At 41.5% G+C, this 15,309-nt stretch overlaps 1 protein-coding gene across 4 annotated transcripts in view; it reads right to left on the bottom strand.

The window, feature by feature from the left end:
• Positions 1-938: 938 nt before the first annotated feature.
• LNPK (lunapark, ER junction formation factor) overlaps positions 939-15,309 on the bottom strand; it is a 41,633-nt gene continuing 27,262 nt past the window's right edge. For all 4 annotated transcript variants that reach the window (XM_079980942.1, XM_079980944.1, XM_079980941.1 and 1 more), the window contains 5 exons: positions 13,405-13,629; positions 7,858-7,963; positions 6,355-6,425; positions 3,447-3,617; positions 939-1,908 (listed from right to left, as the gene is read on the bottom strand). In XM_079980942.1, the coding sequence (XP_079837068.1) occupies positions 1,712-1,908; positions 3,447-3,617; positions 6,355-6,425; positions 7,858-7,963; positions 13,405-13,629 (770 nt within the window). In that variant the 3' untranslated portion in view covers positions 939-1,711. The remainder of the gene's footprint in view (positions 1,909-3,446; positions 3,618-6,354; positions 6,426-7,857; positions 7,964-13,404; positions 13,630-15,309) is intronic.

Here is a 15,309-nt window from a genome sequence, read left to right as displayed (position 1 = left end):
AACAGGGGTGAGGAACCTGGTACCCTCCAGATGTTGCTGGAACTACAAGTCCCATAATCCCTGACCATTTGGCAATGCTGGCTGGAGCCGATTGTGTCCCTGGGAGCTCATGAAAAGGACTCGTAATCAGGGGTGTTGGCAGGATCTTGGTGAAAGAGACTGAAAAGAGTGAGCTTGTGTCTTTTGGATTAAGGCTGCTTGCCTGTCTGGGCTATGTGGAAGCTTGATTGTAGTTTGTTTGTGGGTGTGGCTATGTTCTCTGCTAGAGCACATGGTCTGAAGCGGAGGAGCTACTGCTGGAAGGAAGCCAAGCTGACTGAAACACACATGTTGCTAGGCAGAAGTCTTCCAATGTGTTATTAGTCCAGTAGAACTCACGCTTTAGTGAGAAAAGAAAAAAGGAGATAGCATCTTTGATGTTGCTCAATGACAGGAACTGGTTTGCATATCATTTGAAGGTGGGACACCAAGCAAACTAGCATGCCTGGATACCTGCTCTAGTCTGAAATCGCCCCTGGCAATTCTGTCTACAGTCTTCAGCACAGGTGTCAGATGAAATCTGAAGGAGCAAGTTTTCCTTCATATTTTGAGAGTCAAGCACACTACTTATTCATTATACTTATATTCTGTTCTTCTCATTAAGAAACTTGAATGATTTACACCTGGCACTGGCTGGACAGAGACCTTCTTAGATTTACATAACACCATTATGTGCTGTTGGACTACTCTCCAGGCATGTGTTCATAATGAAGTCTGCTGATGCACTGACCAGTTCTCAGGCGTTATGGAAACCACCAAGCTTGAAAAGTTTGGTTAAGTGCCAAAGAAATAATCCAGTACTCAGAAAGAGAAATCAAAGTAAATGCTTATATGAAAATAATAACATGTACAAGGTTCTGGACTGTCTAAAGCTTAAAAGAACATACAAAACAAGTAAATAATGCTACAGTCTTTATTTTCCTTTAACAAAATACACAAAATTCACTTTTATAGTCATTATTGTACAGGTATAAATAATGCGCAGTATTCAAGTACAGTCAAGTGTGGATATTCCTACGCTTTATGTAAACACAAACTAGCTTTCTATTTCACATGCTGTTAGCTCATCTGCTGTGCATATAGCCCCTAAAGGATATATCATACTTTGGACAACCCTTTAACAACCTGCATTCTCTCAAAGGAAAATAAAAAAGGGTTAGGAGTGACTAAGTTTTAGTTGTATTGACACTTTCGTACTGCTTATAATACCTAAGCACCATTTCTCCTGTAAACATCTAGATATTCAAAATTCATTCAATACCTAAATATTAACACCCCCCCAAAAAAACCCCCTAAGTTTACTAAACCAAGAATTACACATCCTTTTAGTTATATACAGCACTCTTTGTTCAATAACCAAATAATACTATATTTTAAATCACTTGTATGTAAAATACTCCATTTAGGCATTTTTAGGTTGTCTTTTTAGAAAGTATGCAAAACAAAAAAAAGGAAGCTGTGCTTGGGTTTGACTTCAGCTAACTGGCACATTCTGAAGTGCTTTAACTTGCCCACACTCTTGCAACAAAATACCTCGTAGTACACTTAGCTTCAACATACAGTGGCAGTCTGAGCTCATGAGAGTGGCGACATTGCAGCTTTTGAAAGCAATCCACCTGGGGGGGGGGGAAAGTAACAGCTGAAAGAGCGTAGCTAAAAATAATTAGGCACTTTATTCTTCTGCTAGTGGTTCTTGTCGTTGGGAAGCTGGAACAGCAAACTCGGAGTCTGTGGTGGCGGTTTTGGCTTCGCTTCCTGGTTGCTCTTCAGCCGCTACCCCAACTACGTCACGGCTTTGGTCTTCAACAGTCAAAGCTTGGTCATCTTCCTGGTTTGTCTCAGTAAGTTGGGTGGCTTCTTCTAAAGGGTCTGCGTGAGACACGAAGTTTGATTACACTGATCATGTGATTAATTTCTGAGGAAAATAGCAGCTTGTGGAATGTCAGGTTCACACAACTGATCCTTCCTTTCCCTCCTCCCCTCTGTAGGCCTTGAAAAGCCTCTCTGAAGACATCTCTGAGGCCTCTCTGAAGACATCAGGACAGTGTACAATAAATGGTGGGCTGTGTCATACAGGGCTGAGGTGGGAAGGGAGAAATCACCCCAAATGAGACACATCCTTTTGTGTCCCCACATCCTTTTGTGTCCCCTAAAAATCTACTTTTGGGGTCTGGGGGAATCTCTGGAAGAGGGTGGGATGAGGTGTTGCAGGGGGAGGGGGGAAATTGGCAAACATCAGCCTCCTCCCCGCTTCTCCTAGTCAGATCCCTCTATTAAGATTGCTCTTTTGTTCATGGAAGGTAAAATCCGGATACACTGTGCTTTATTTTGCTTTCTTTTATTATGGGTAGCCTTGGAGACCTGTTACCAGGCAGAAAGGGTTATAAAAATAAAAGGGAAATTGATAACAGTTTGCAGCAAATTGTAGAAGGTTACAAAGGTTTTCCACCATAAACCTTGTCATACATGGGCATTACATGCCATATTTGTTCATCTAAGAGCACTTGGTGGTGTGATCATTTCTGGATATGCTCTCAAGAAACTTCTCTGTTTAGAGCCACCTACAAAAAGATACTTTTACATATCACAAAACACTTTTAAGGAAATAAATACAGAGTGATAGTCTAAGCTACATTCTTAGAATGTGGCATGCTCTTGTTAGCTGAACACAAGATGCTTACTGTATTTTCAAGCCTATAAACCATCTCAAAAGGAACTTTCTTAAATTAAAGTTGACAATTTGTCTTTGAACTACCCATTATTTTATTTTATTTTTTTTAAAAAGCCAAGTCAGTTTTACTAGATTTTCCTGCCCTGGGGAAAACAGCAAAACCAGCTTAACGAACAAAGGCAGGAACTTAAACCCCACCTCAACCCAATGACCTGGGGAAAACAATGAAATCTAACCATTCTGTGATCCAAATCCTTTAATTACACAGTGTAAATGCTAATATTGATACTAAAAAAAACCCCAAAAAGTAGAAGAACAAGGGCTTTGTAAACAAAGAAAATTTAAGAGACTGATAGTCTTGCTAGATAGGATGGAAAGAATCTATTTTACAAAAAGAAACTGAATTAAGTTTGGATTCTACTAAAGCTGGGGGGGCAGGACTGGCTAACTCTGGCTAACTCCTTGGCAGCCACCTCTGAAAAACCAGCAAGGCAAAATATACCACAGGATGACCCAAGATCATCCTATTCTTAGGAAATTAAGATGAAAAAAGATTTTCTGCACGTGAGATATAGTATCGTGGTTGCTTTTGACTATGAGCAACACTCTTTCTGTCATATATAGAAAACATCCACTGACAAGATTGAATAAACAGCACTGCAAGGAAAAGCAAAATGCTTCAACTCCAATCGGCCTAATTACATTTTCTGGCAAATGTAGAGGACTTAATGCACACCTTCAGCCATTTGATTCTCTTCTACCTTTTCTTCCTCCGACTGCAGCGATTCAGTCGTGCTCTGTACCTCTGTAGGCTGCTTCTTTTCAGCACTGAAATCTGGAAGTCGTGGAGCTTGAGGTCTTGTTTTTCTTGCAGGATTCAGGAAGAAGCAGTAGGCACACCTAAATGCTGCACAAAATTTTAATACAAGTGTATCCAGTTAGCTCACTGAACCGTAATGTGCTAACAGTGCAATGGCTGCAAGACTCTGAAGCATTAACTTGGAAAGGAAGAACAGCAAACTGATTTTTGTAGAAGCGGCACTGCACACTCTCACCTTCTCCCATTATCAGTGACAACAAAGAAGAGTTGCTTTCTTACAGTAGGGCAAGTCTTTTCTCGGATTTGAAATTTCTGGTGCAGTTTTTCAATAATCAAAGAAACATAAGAGTTGGAAGGAACCCCAAGGGTCATTTAGTCCAACCCCCGGCAATGCAGGAGTCTCAACACACAGTCCCCCATCCAATTTGAAACCATCCGGGAGCCTGCTTAGCTTTGCAAAAGTGTCAGACGTTCCATTGCTGCACCACTAGGAGGGTTATAATTTGGGTCTTCTGTTCAAAATTCTATGTGCATGTTCTTTTCTTTCACATTAAATTAATGCATAGGAGGCAAAAAAGACTGGAGAAGCTATACGTTTAAGGCAACATTTCTCTTTTTTATTATTGCAACTTCTGCAGCCTTCCTTTCCTACAAGGAGCTCAAGGCAGTGTACATGGTTAATCTCCTCCCTATTTTATCCTCTCATTTTTATCAGTAGTACTCCTCACTTCTGCCTCCCACTGGCTCCAGCCATGGTGAAAGAAAGGTACAGGGGGGAAAACATACAGGCTGCTGCAGCTGTAATTTATTTCACCATGTGGAAGTTGTGTAATAGGGAGTGCTGGTGAGGGTGGATATGCTTTGGGACCCAACGACAACACTGAAGAGGGAGAGAGGGCAGAGGGATAGGCCCAAACACCTGGTGCTTGGTTCGTGGCTCCCTTGGCAACAGCAACTATCACCTGTTCCTTGCAGATCAACGCCACTGCTTGTTCCTTGCTTACCTCGATCCACAAATTTGGGAAGAATGCCGTGCTAAAAATCAGGGGGAGGAAGACGGATAGCAACCCTGCATGACGGGGTGTTCCCCTGAGTTTGGGAGCCTAGGTCTTAAGCAGTGAAAGCTTCACAGGACAAGTGCATCAATCCATCTTTAACCATATTTTAACTATGGGCAGAAGTGCAAAAAGTGAAAGGCGTGACCTCTCTAACTTGCATTTCGTGGGTTGTATCCAATGTTGTGTGAGCATAATTCTGCTTGTGCAACAGAACTTTCCCTTCCTCTCCCCATGCTGCTACCCCGCCCCCCACAAATGCTCCAGGAGTCCTCCAGCTCTCTGGGGCAGATTTTGAAGACATGTTGGGGATTGCAGAAGAGGAGAGGTTCCACTGAGCAGGACAGCAGTGTTGGATACGACCCTTGACTTTTAAGTGAACATTCAAAAACAGGAATGAGAAATTGGTTCTTACTCAAATGTTTTGCATCACTCTTTGTAACTGACTCAAGTCAGTTGAGAGTTTGTATTCTGAAAGAGAAAATATTCAGAAAAACTGCTTTCTTCCTTGCCAACCCCATGCCGTTGGCTGAAGTCTGAAGAATCACCACTTCAACAGAGAGACATGATCCCATTTTGTTTTCTTTGCAGGTCGTTTAGTGCGTGTATGAATGGGGGAGGGGGGCAATCTATGCATGCGGATTTTGAACAGGCAAATTTAAGGATCAAAGTCACTGGTGTTACAAAAATTGCAATCCGTTTCCAAGAATGCACATGGTGGGTTTCTATAGGCAGGTGTAACAGTTTACATAGCAACCGGAGAGGGAAGGGAGAGAGAAAGAGGCATCCCACTGTATACTTCTGGAAAAGAGCTCAAAAGCTCTCACCCTCATGCAGACACAAATCAAAGTGTCACAACACTCAGGCAAACAACAGCCTATACAATTTAGGCTACGTATCCAGTATAAACTTTCTGCTATTTATATGCAGTATGGCTACTGCCTCATGAATCGAGATCAATTTAGCTGGGGGCGGTGGGGAGGGGAGAGCCGTTCAGGAGAGATTAAACCAAACTTTGACCACACATGCATAATACAGGGCTTGGGCAGTAAATGTATTAGCCCTCTGATAATACAAGATCACATGAAATGAATGGGTTAAGCTGCCTCTCAGAGTCAAGAGCAAATGGGAAGACACGCCCAAATGTCTTGAGATAATTTCTCTCACATTACTGGCAGATTGATTTTTGTTTGCCGAGAGGCGGCAAAATAAACATCTGTGTTCAATGAAGAGCTGTGCCTGTCTTAAGTTATTGTCAGCCGTAAAACTCAAGAATAGCCCCCAGAGTTTGTTCCCACTTCATCTCCAATGTCTCCCACAGGTTTCTCTGTTACGATAAATTTTGTTGAAGTTCTGGTAAAGTGAGGACCCAGATTTAAAAACAAAAACCTATTAGGGTGCAGTTTCCTAGCCAAGTGCAATCTTGAAAGCATGCAGAGAAAGCAGCTTATTTCTACAGCTCACTTTTGCACACATGTTCCTTGACCTGCATATTACAGAACTTTTTTTTTTTTAAGGATAATGGATTCTAAAAGGTATACACAAATGAATACCATAACATATTATAAGTACACAAAACTGAATAAAAAAAAAGAGTTATGAGTACTTAAGCTTATAGATTTTAATGGCTCTGGCACTTTTAGGACACACTCCAATACAGAGTTAAGCAAGAACCAATATATTACATTCTGTAAATGCCTGAACAGACAGTGGTGGCCAGGGAGACAGGAGGCTTTTTCAAGAAGCAGAATATATGCATTTGTTCTTACCAATATATTCAAATTCCTCCTTCAAAGCCATTCCATTATGCGAGGAACACTGTTGGCATATAAGTGCATATCTAAAGAAGATGAGATCAGAGGTTAAAAACAATGGTTTAGCCACTTAATTTTAGTCATTAATATAATTTAGTCGTACTATATTGGATCACTTCAAAAGGACTTGCAGACCAGAAAGGGGGCATGAAACTCAGAATTAAAATGGCACAAGCCCTTTTACACATATTTACCTCCCACACACAGTTTAAATGCATGGAGCGGGGAAGTGGACTGCTAATGCCCTTTTGGACATGATGTCCTGCAGTCTTGCCCACATGCCCGGTGCAACATCAGAAAAGGGGAGCCCAGGCTTCTTCTCTGCACCCCCACAATGTGTTTAGTCTGCAGGCAGGCACCTGATAGCGTAACCCTATTATAAATTTATTTTCACAAACATACCACATTACTGCAAATTTAAAAGCTGCCAACTGAGTATTTTTAACTACACTGTGACTCGGCCACTTCAGACTCAAAAGATTTTGGCTATTTGGTTTAAAGCACCATCAATTTGAATTCAAATTACAGCTAGGTAAAGTTGGTAAAATTGAAAATGAGGCAAAGTAATCAAAGAAGAAAAAATAGGAGGCAGAATATCTGAAAAGGCCTAAACAACTTAGGACTTAAATATCTGAAAGACCACCTCCTTCCCCACAGACTGTCTCAGGTGCTGCGATCGGCAGTGAGGGCCCTCTTGGTAGTTCCTTCACCCTTAGAGAAGAGTGGTTGTGGCCCAGGAAAGGCATTCTCAGTAGTGGCCCCTAAGCTGTAAAATTCCCTCCCTACAAAGCTACATCTGGTACCTTCATGGTACAGCTTCTGGAGAATGCTGAAGACATTCACCTGGCTTTTGACACCTGAGGTGCGTATTTTTAGGATCCGCCTTATTTTTGTGATTTGTTTTAAGCAGTTTTTAATATTGTTTTTTAAATGCTTTAACCCACCCTGGGACCTGAGGGTAAAGGTTGGGTGAATGATAATAATGATAATAGCAGCTACAACTAACTCCTCCAGTAAAACAATGCTTTATGTAACTGATTTTATTCCAAGAACTGTCCGAAAGGTGCTTTGATTGACAGCCAATTAAAAGTGTGGTGATTAAGATTCTCTGAGCAGCGACTGCTCCAGCACAAGAGTTCACACAAGTTATTAGAAAGCTACAGTATGGCTACAATCCTATACTTGCTCACACGGAAGTAAGTTCCACTGAACCTGGTGGGGCTTAATTCTAAGTAGACATGTATAGGATTGCATTGTAAGCGCTCCTTTTCGCGTCACATTTATTACAAGCCCCTCTTTCTGGAAGGAGCAATGCTACCAAGAGGAAAAGCCATAGTGTGGGCTCCTCCCATCTTGGTTTGGGTTTCCGCAATTACCAGAGTGATGCAAAGAAGAAACCGCAGGAGAAGCAACTCAGAGTTATAACTTCAGAATTGAAGATAATAAGTAACGTTTAACCTGTTCTGTGGACCATCTCCAACTAAGTATTCAACAATTCTATCCAATGCTCCCCTTTCTCGAGGAAGGATAGGTCTTGCCAACGGAGGTCCTGGAGGATGAAGACCTGGAAGACCAAAATGGGATTGATAGCAACCTACTGACTTATTAAACAGGAATAAGGACATCTGCTTCCAGTTTGTATGTTACAAAATGGAATAAAAGCACCCAAACATGTATTAGAAATTAGCAATATATTCCTGTGCATTTCAACCCCATAATCATATTTAATTCCGTATGTCAGTTCCTCAGGGTTATTTTTCTTGCGAACGAAAATACCACATGTAACAGGGAAATTGCCACCTTCTGTGAAGACAGATTTGGAAGGTTTTTTGCCTCCCTTGATAGCTGTTTACAGCAATGATATTGCCCTGAAGCTTCTTTCCCCTGAATGAAGTATGCCTCACTCTCTCAGGTTTGCCTGATATACACATTCTCTGAAACATACTGGATTTGTCACTTAGCAATCTATAACCTGTGCTTTGGTTCCCTCCAACCCAACCACGGAGCAGGCAAAACCTACTTTTTAGCCTCTATTTAGGACCTTAAGTCAAATTTTAGATTTGATATTTGAGACAAAACCAAGTGTCTATCTACACTGAGCACAGATTAACAGCACAAGCCTATACACGTCTACTCACAAGTAAGTCCCACAGAATTCAATGCAACTTACTCCCAGGTAAGTTTGTATAGGATTGCAACCTACACTTTTTCTAGGGGCATGAACACTGTTGAGACTATTGTATTACTTTTTGATGTTCTTAATGCAATAGAAAACTAGCACGGGGCAGTGGTGGGAATGTTGAGTAGAACCAGGCAAACCAAGTTTCAAATCCATATTCATCATGAAGCTCAATGCGTAGCCTTAAGGCTAGCTACTCTCTCAGCCTAAACTACCTGGCATGGAGGGCACATAATGGTTGTATAAAGAGGTCCCTGAAACACACAGGGAGGAGAGAAGGCTCTCTGCCTTCAATCATTATGGCCTGATTCACATAAACCACCGTTTTGCAATGTGTGAACCCTGCGGCACAGCATCTTAACTATAGTTTGCTTACTGCCAACAAATTACAGCATGAAGCCATGGTTTGTTGTTGGCTTAAAGGTAAAGGTAAAGGTAAAGGGATCCCTGACCATTAGGTCCAGTCGTGGCCGACTCTGGGGTTGCAACGCTCATCTCACTTTATTGGCCGAGGGAGCCGGCGTAGAGCTTCCAGGTCATGTGGCCAGCATGACTAAACCACTTCTGGCGAACCAGAGCAGCACACAGAAATGCCATTTACCTTCCCGCCAGAGCGGTACCTATTTATCTACTTGCACTTTGACGTGCTTTCAAACTGTTAGGTTGGCAGGAGCAGGGACCGAGCAACAGGAGCTCACCCCGTCGCGGGGATTCAAACCGCCAACCTTCTGATCAGCAAGCCCTAGGCTCTGTGGTTTAACCCACAGCGCCACCCGCGTCCCTCGTTGTTGGCTTACAAACCCTTAAATGATGTGGCATTATGTGAGAGCACCTTTGCTTAACCATGGTTCGTTGGACCACCTCGCCCTCATTGCTCACCAAAGGCGCAAAGCAAGAGCAGCCAGAAAACAAACCAAGCTTTGAAGAAACAAGCTAAGGTTTGCTTGATCACCTATGGGACAACTTGCAGTTAACCTGTTGTTTGCAGTTAACCATGGTCTAGCATTAAGGGCAAACCAGACCTAAGACAGACATTCCAGCAGTTCCTATCTATATCATCATATTGTATAGGAAGTTTTGAACACTTGGACATTTTATTTATTCATATATATATATATATATATATATATATATATATATATATATATATAATGTTCCTTCTGCCTCCCCCCCCATATATATATATATATATATATATATATATATATATATATAATGTTCCTTCTCCCTCCCCCCCCAAAAAAAAATTATTCTGTGTGCTCAAATTCTCTCAGTAGCGTAGGACATATGAAGCTCCAGGTATTGGTGGACACCATCAATACCAGCCAGCATGGAAGACTGGAGTGGCCACAGATTGCTCTCCCTACTTTTAAAAGTGTGCCAAATTGTGAGTTGGAGACTGCAACATTCATTAAGCTTTCGGTTCTATCCTAATTATCAGACATTTCAGATATTATTATTATTATTATTATTAATTGAATTTATATACAGTCGTACCTTGGAAGACGAACACAATTCATTCTGGAAGCCTGTTCAACTTCCAAAACATTCAGAAACCAAAGCACAGCTTCTGATTGGCTGCAGGAAGCTCTGCAGCCAATCGGAAGATGTTTGGGTTCCAAAGAACATTCGCAAACCGGAACACTCGCTTCCAGGTTTGTGGCATTCGGGAGCCAAAACGTCGGAGTACTAAGGCGTTCTGGATCCAAGGTACGACTTTACTGCCCTATACCCAGAGGTTTGGATGTGAAAATATACGCATTTTGCACAAGTAAATACGTAATCTAAACAATTACTTTAAACCAATTACATTTAAAGGGAACATCATTACAAATAAGAGAGCCTTGGGCTGGAATAAAACTGATTTTTAAAAAGGATTACATGCAAAACAATCCAATGTCACATATAAATATTTTCAGTATTATTAAGCATGCACACTTTGGAGGCAATCTCAGTTCAAAACAACCATAGGGCCCATGGTAAAAGGGCTGCCTCACTAATCTTAAAGAAGCCTGAAACCTAAGACCATGTGCCCCAAGAACCTCTCCAATTACTTGGCACACTAACAATTCTCAAACCACGCATCTTATTCCTCATGCTGATATGGACAAGAGTAATTAATATGAACATCAAAAGCAATCATTGTGGGCAGACTGGCCATTTCTGCAAAGCTTGGCAAACTCTCAACTACCTGCTGGTTATTAATTTTTAGACATATGGAAGCTCTGTGGTAATACATGTTAAATTGATTCTCTTCCACAAAGTATAATGTAATGAAAAAATGAATTATCTTTTTCCAGTTTAAAGATAATTAAGTGCAGTCATATGCACTTCGGCTGATGTTTCTCACAAGACAGGAAGAAATCTGCATAGCAAGAAACTTGACTTTTATATTCTATCATGTTGCTTGGAACTTCTAAGTAAGTTGAACTTGAAAGACTATACTGAGAGACACTGAAATTCCTGCACCAACAATAAACCTCCAAGTTTGTCATGACTTTTAACAGTATGCTACAGAACTGAATTAACAGAGGGCGCTTGTTTCTTAATTAACATGTTACGGTTAAAAATTGCCACATTTGCCAATAACTCTTAATTAAAATAAGTAACCACCATTAATTACGGTTTAAAAAATGAACAATGAACCAAACATCTAGCCCTTGCGTCAAAGTGTGCAATACTATTTTTTCCCTCCCAAAAGCTATACAGTGGTGCCTCGCAAGACGAAAAGAATCCGTTCCGCGAGTCTCTTCGTCTAGCGGTTTTTTCGTCTTGCGAAGCAAGCCCATTGATGGCTTAGCGGATTAGCGCTATTAGCGGTTTAGCGGCTTTTAGCAGCTTATCGGATAAGCGGCTTAGCGGCTTAGAAAAAGGGGGGGAAGGAAAAGAAACCCGCAGGAACTCGCAAGACATTTTCATCTTGCGAAGCATGCCCATAGGAAATTCGTTTTGCGAAGCACCTCCAAAACGGAAAACTCTTTCGTCTAGCGAGTTTTCCGTCTTGCGAGGCATTCGTCTTGCGGGGCACCACTGTATAGCCTTCATATTTGCCTGAGATTGGTGAACACCTGCACTGCAGGATCAAAATTTTAATACAAAACTGTAGTCATAATGCACACCCTTCTGAACTTTGGGAGACAGGTGTGAAGAGATTATACACAGAAATGTATCAGCCATCCTGTTGCCTGAGAGTCCTACGTGCAGCTGCTGCACTGAGCACTCTAAATTGCATATGGTCATTCAGGGTGAAGTAAGGCCCTCTCATGCATCATAGTTGTACCTAGGCTTTTGAATGGAATCCATTCCAGAAGTCCGTTTGGCTTCCGAAAATGTTGAAAAACCAAGACGCAGCTTCCGATTGGCTGCAAGAGCTTCCTGCACTCATTAGAAGCCATGTCGGACGTTTGGCTTCCAAAAATAGTTCGCAAACCGGAACACTCACTTCCGGGTTTGCGGCGTCCGGGAGCCAAAACGTTTGAGAACTAAGCTGTTCAAAAACCAAGGTACAGTGGTACCTCTAGTTACAAACTTAATTCATTCCGGAGGTCCGTTCTTAACCTGAAAATGTTCTTAACTAGAGGTGTGCTTTCACTAATGGGGCCTCTTGCTGCTGCTGCATCGCTGGCACATGATTTCCGTTCTCATCCTGGGGCAAAGTTCTCAACTCGAGGTACCTCTTCCAGGTTAGCGGAGTTTGTAACCTGAAGCGTTTGTAACTTGAGGTATACTTTATCACTGTATCTAGTAGCCTGCTGCTCCCTTGGAACCCAAGACTCCAACTCCATCTCAACCTAAGGCAGCATGGCAATGGTCAGGGTTGATCAGGCTGCTGCAAGGTCATAAGTCCCTTGTTTTCTCCATCCCTAACACAACACCAGGGTTTGCGGTTGCAGAGGGAATTTCAAATAGGTAATCATTTTAATGCAAGGAAAAGCAGCAAATTAGACACAAGCTGAGTAAAACTTGCAGCTCCGACCTTCTCTCAGAATCTGACCCTCCTATCTGTAATTTCAACCCTAGGAGATTTGGATGCAAAGGAAAGTGGTCAGGAAGCACACAATGACACACTGGGCACACATGAATAATTTTTTCATTAAGGGTTCACTCACTACAGACTTTTACCACCCCATACACAACTGAACTGAAAAGTACAACTGTAAAACAGAAAATCAATCCAGCAATGAAAAAGGTTTAAAGTGCTTCTGAGTTTAGCTAGTAGTTTCAGCAGACACAAATTAGAAGTAAAATGTTTCAACAAGGTAACTGATGTTAACTCTCTCCCGTCCCCCGTTCATCAGCTTTCTACTTCAGAAAGCTCTGCTACCTAATACGAAACCTCTTTAGTTATTAAATATTTTATGTTTTAATCTTTGCAGCGTGAACTTTTTGGGGGAGGGCTTAGAATAAGCATTTGAATAAATGTCACAATGAAAGTTAAAAAATATGTCCAGGGCTTTGTAAGAAGCATGAATGAATTCCAAAAGTGTTTTCTTATATACCTGATTTATCTAAGTCTGGAGGCTTGACTAAACCAAGAACATAAAAAGGTATGCTATATTGTTGACTACAGAATACTGCAAAGTTTTATTACCATTTAAACAAAGAAGCCATAACAGTTAAATGAGCTCAGGCAATAGGTTTCAGTATCATAAGGTGCCAGCTGTAAAGAGTTATGGCTAATTGAATATGGAACTCCTGCTTAATCAGATAACGGCTCCTCTACTTCCAAACAAAATGCCATTTCCATACTGTCTGAAAATGGCCTGTTTTATTGGTAACCAGAGAAAATAATATAAACTGTAAACAACATTAAGTGCTCTGTTTACCCATTCCAGGCACTGAAGTGGCACGGGACCCGGGATGTCTTGGTAACACATTTGGCTGCAAGGGTGATGTAACAGATCTCTCAGGAGGTCCGCCCGGTGCCGAAATCTCTCTCTGCAAGCCAGGAGTTGGAGGCGCTGGGCTTGGTCCTTTTGGAGATCCCTGTTTTGGTGAAGCAGGGGTCGGGGGAGACACGTTGCCTCGCACTGGGGTCCGATGACGAAGTTCTGACAGAAGAGCCACACGTTAATGCTTATTGTACCAAAATGACTCAAGACCTGGCATTACTGTAAGTTAACCAAGGTAAGGGAAACATTTGTAAAGGCTACCCCCACCCGTCCGCACGCAAACCAGCTGAAGTGCAACAATACATAGATCCGAGTTCTCAAATAGACCCTTTCTTGTAATTTGAGCCTACCATCTGGTTTCTAAACTCCCTCAGAAGTGTCTCTCCCTTGAATGGCATTAATAAAACAGTTTAATTGCGTCTCTCAGCATTCTCTAACTAGCATAAAGGACCAGTTAATCTAGATTAGAATGTAAACAAATTAAATTATATTAGAACGTAAACAAAATGACCTCGAGGCCACTTATTAATTTTTCAAGCATTATCACACCATTCAGTCATTCTCAGGCTATTAAGAACCACAGCTATTTTGCACAAGTCCCACACCATTTTGTTCCTTTATACTACATTACAATTTACTAAAGATTTGCATTTTCCAATAGGAAAATATGCAATGGGGTGGGTGTTTGCATGCACCACTTTCACTGGTTCATGGCTAGGCTTCTGTTGGAAAGAGTTGGATAGGTGTGCAAAAAGAACAGACACCTTGTTAGGAATGAGTTGTGTGTCATAAGAGTAGTTCAAGCCCAAAGGGAATTGTGAGTCTTGTTAAAACCTTCTCACATACATAGAACTGCCTTTGACTCTGTGCGAATTTGACATAGGTAATGAGTACTGAAGTAGACCTTAAGAAGCTATCAATATGCTGATGGTGCTGCTCTGATCTGACCTTGATCCTGTAGATTTTGCTGGTTGTGACTGGGGAACAGACATGAAAGACGGACCCACTATGCACACTGCTTAATGACTAGCCACTCAATTAGATTTGCAGGCTTCAGTGTACACCACTGTATCTAGAACCTTTCTGCTGAAAAAGCTGTAATTCACTCTCTCAATTTTGGATGCAGGGTTTTCATTCAGGTTTTCATAACCTGCAAGGTCCTAGCTGAAGAAACCATTACTGGTTGCAGATTATGACAGCTGTCAATGAATGGTACACAACACTAATGATCACAGGATCTGTGTGATTTTTATAGCCTTCAGAACCTAATTCAAACAGCCATCCCCGCCCTAAACACCTGAGAAACTGCTCTTTATCTACATCCCTTAGGGGCCTCTTTAACAGTATTATCCAAGCGGTAACAATATGTAGTGGGACAATCTTGACAGCCCAAAACTAAGAGCTTTCTTTTCCTGAAGATCTTCACAACTCAAAGTACAACTCAACAGCCTCAGCCCCTTTCTGTCACTAGAGAATCATGCACTCAGCTGAAAAAAATATATTAATACTAAGGCAACATTATTTCCCCCATCCCTGACCCACTTCCACACCCACCCACCCCATATCTTCTGTTATATCTAGATCTAGTGGCTCATTTCATTTCAGTTCTACAACTCAGCGACCACCAGCATTAAAGCCCTTTGCAATTGTGAATACTTTGGGCCTTTTCAGTATACATGTTACTACTATATGTATTTTTATCTATCTTCTTTTTGCACATACTTTCCCTGACTTGTAATCCCAAGTGCCTCAAGATTGTGTCTTCCAACGCCTGCGGGATACATTTTGTATGAGAATCCAGGTTTCTCACATCTTTGTGTTTCTGGTCCAGTGATGGTG

This window comes from Podarcis cretensis (genome assembly GCF_951804945.1).
Source record: "Podarcis cretensis genome assembly, chromosome: 1".
NCBI classification, from domain to species: Eukaryota; Metazoa; Chordata; class Lepidosauria; order Squamata; family Lacertidae; genus Podarcis; species Podarcis cretensis.
This window is presented reverse-complemented; position numbering and strand designations above follow the sequence as displayed.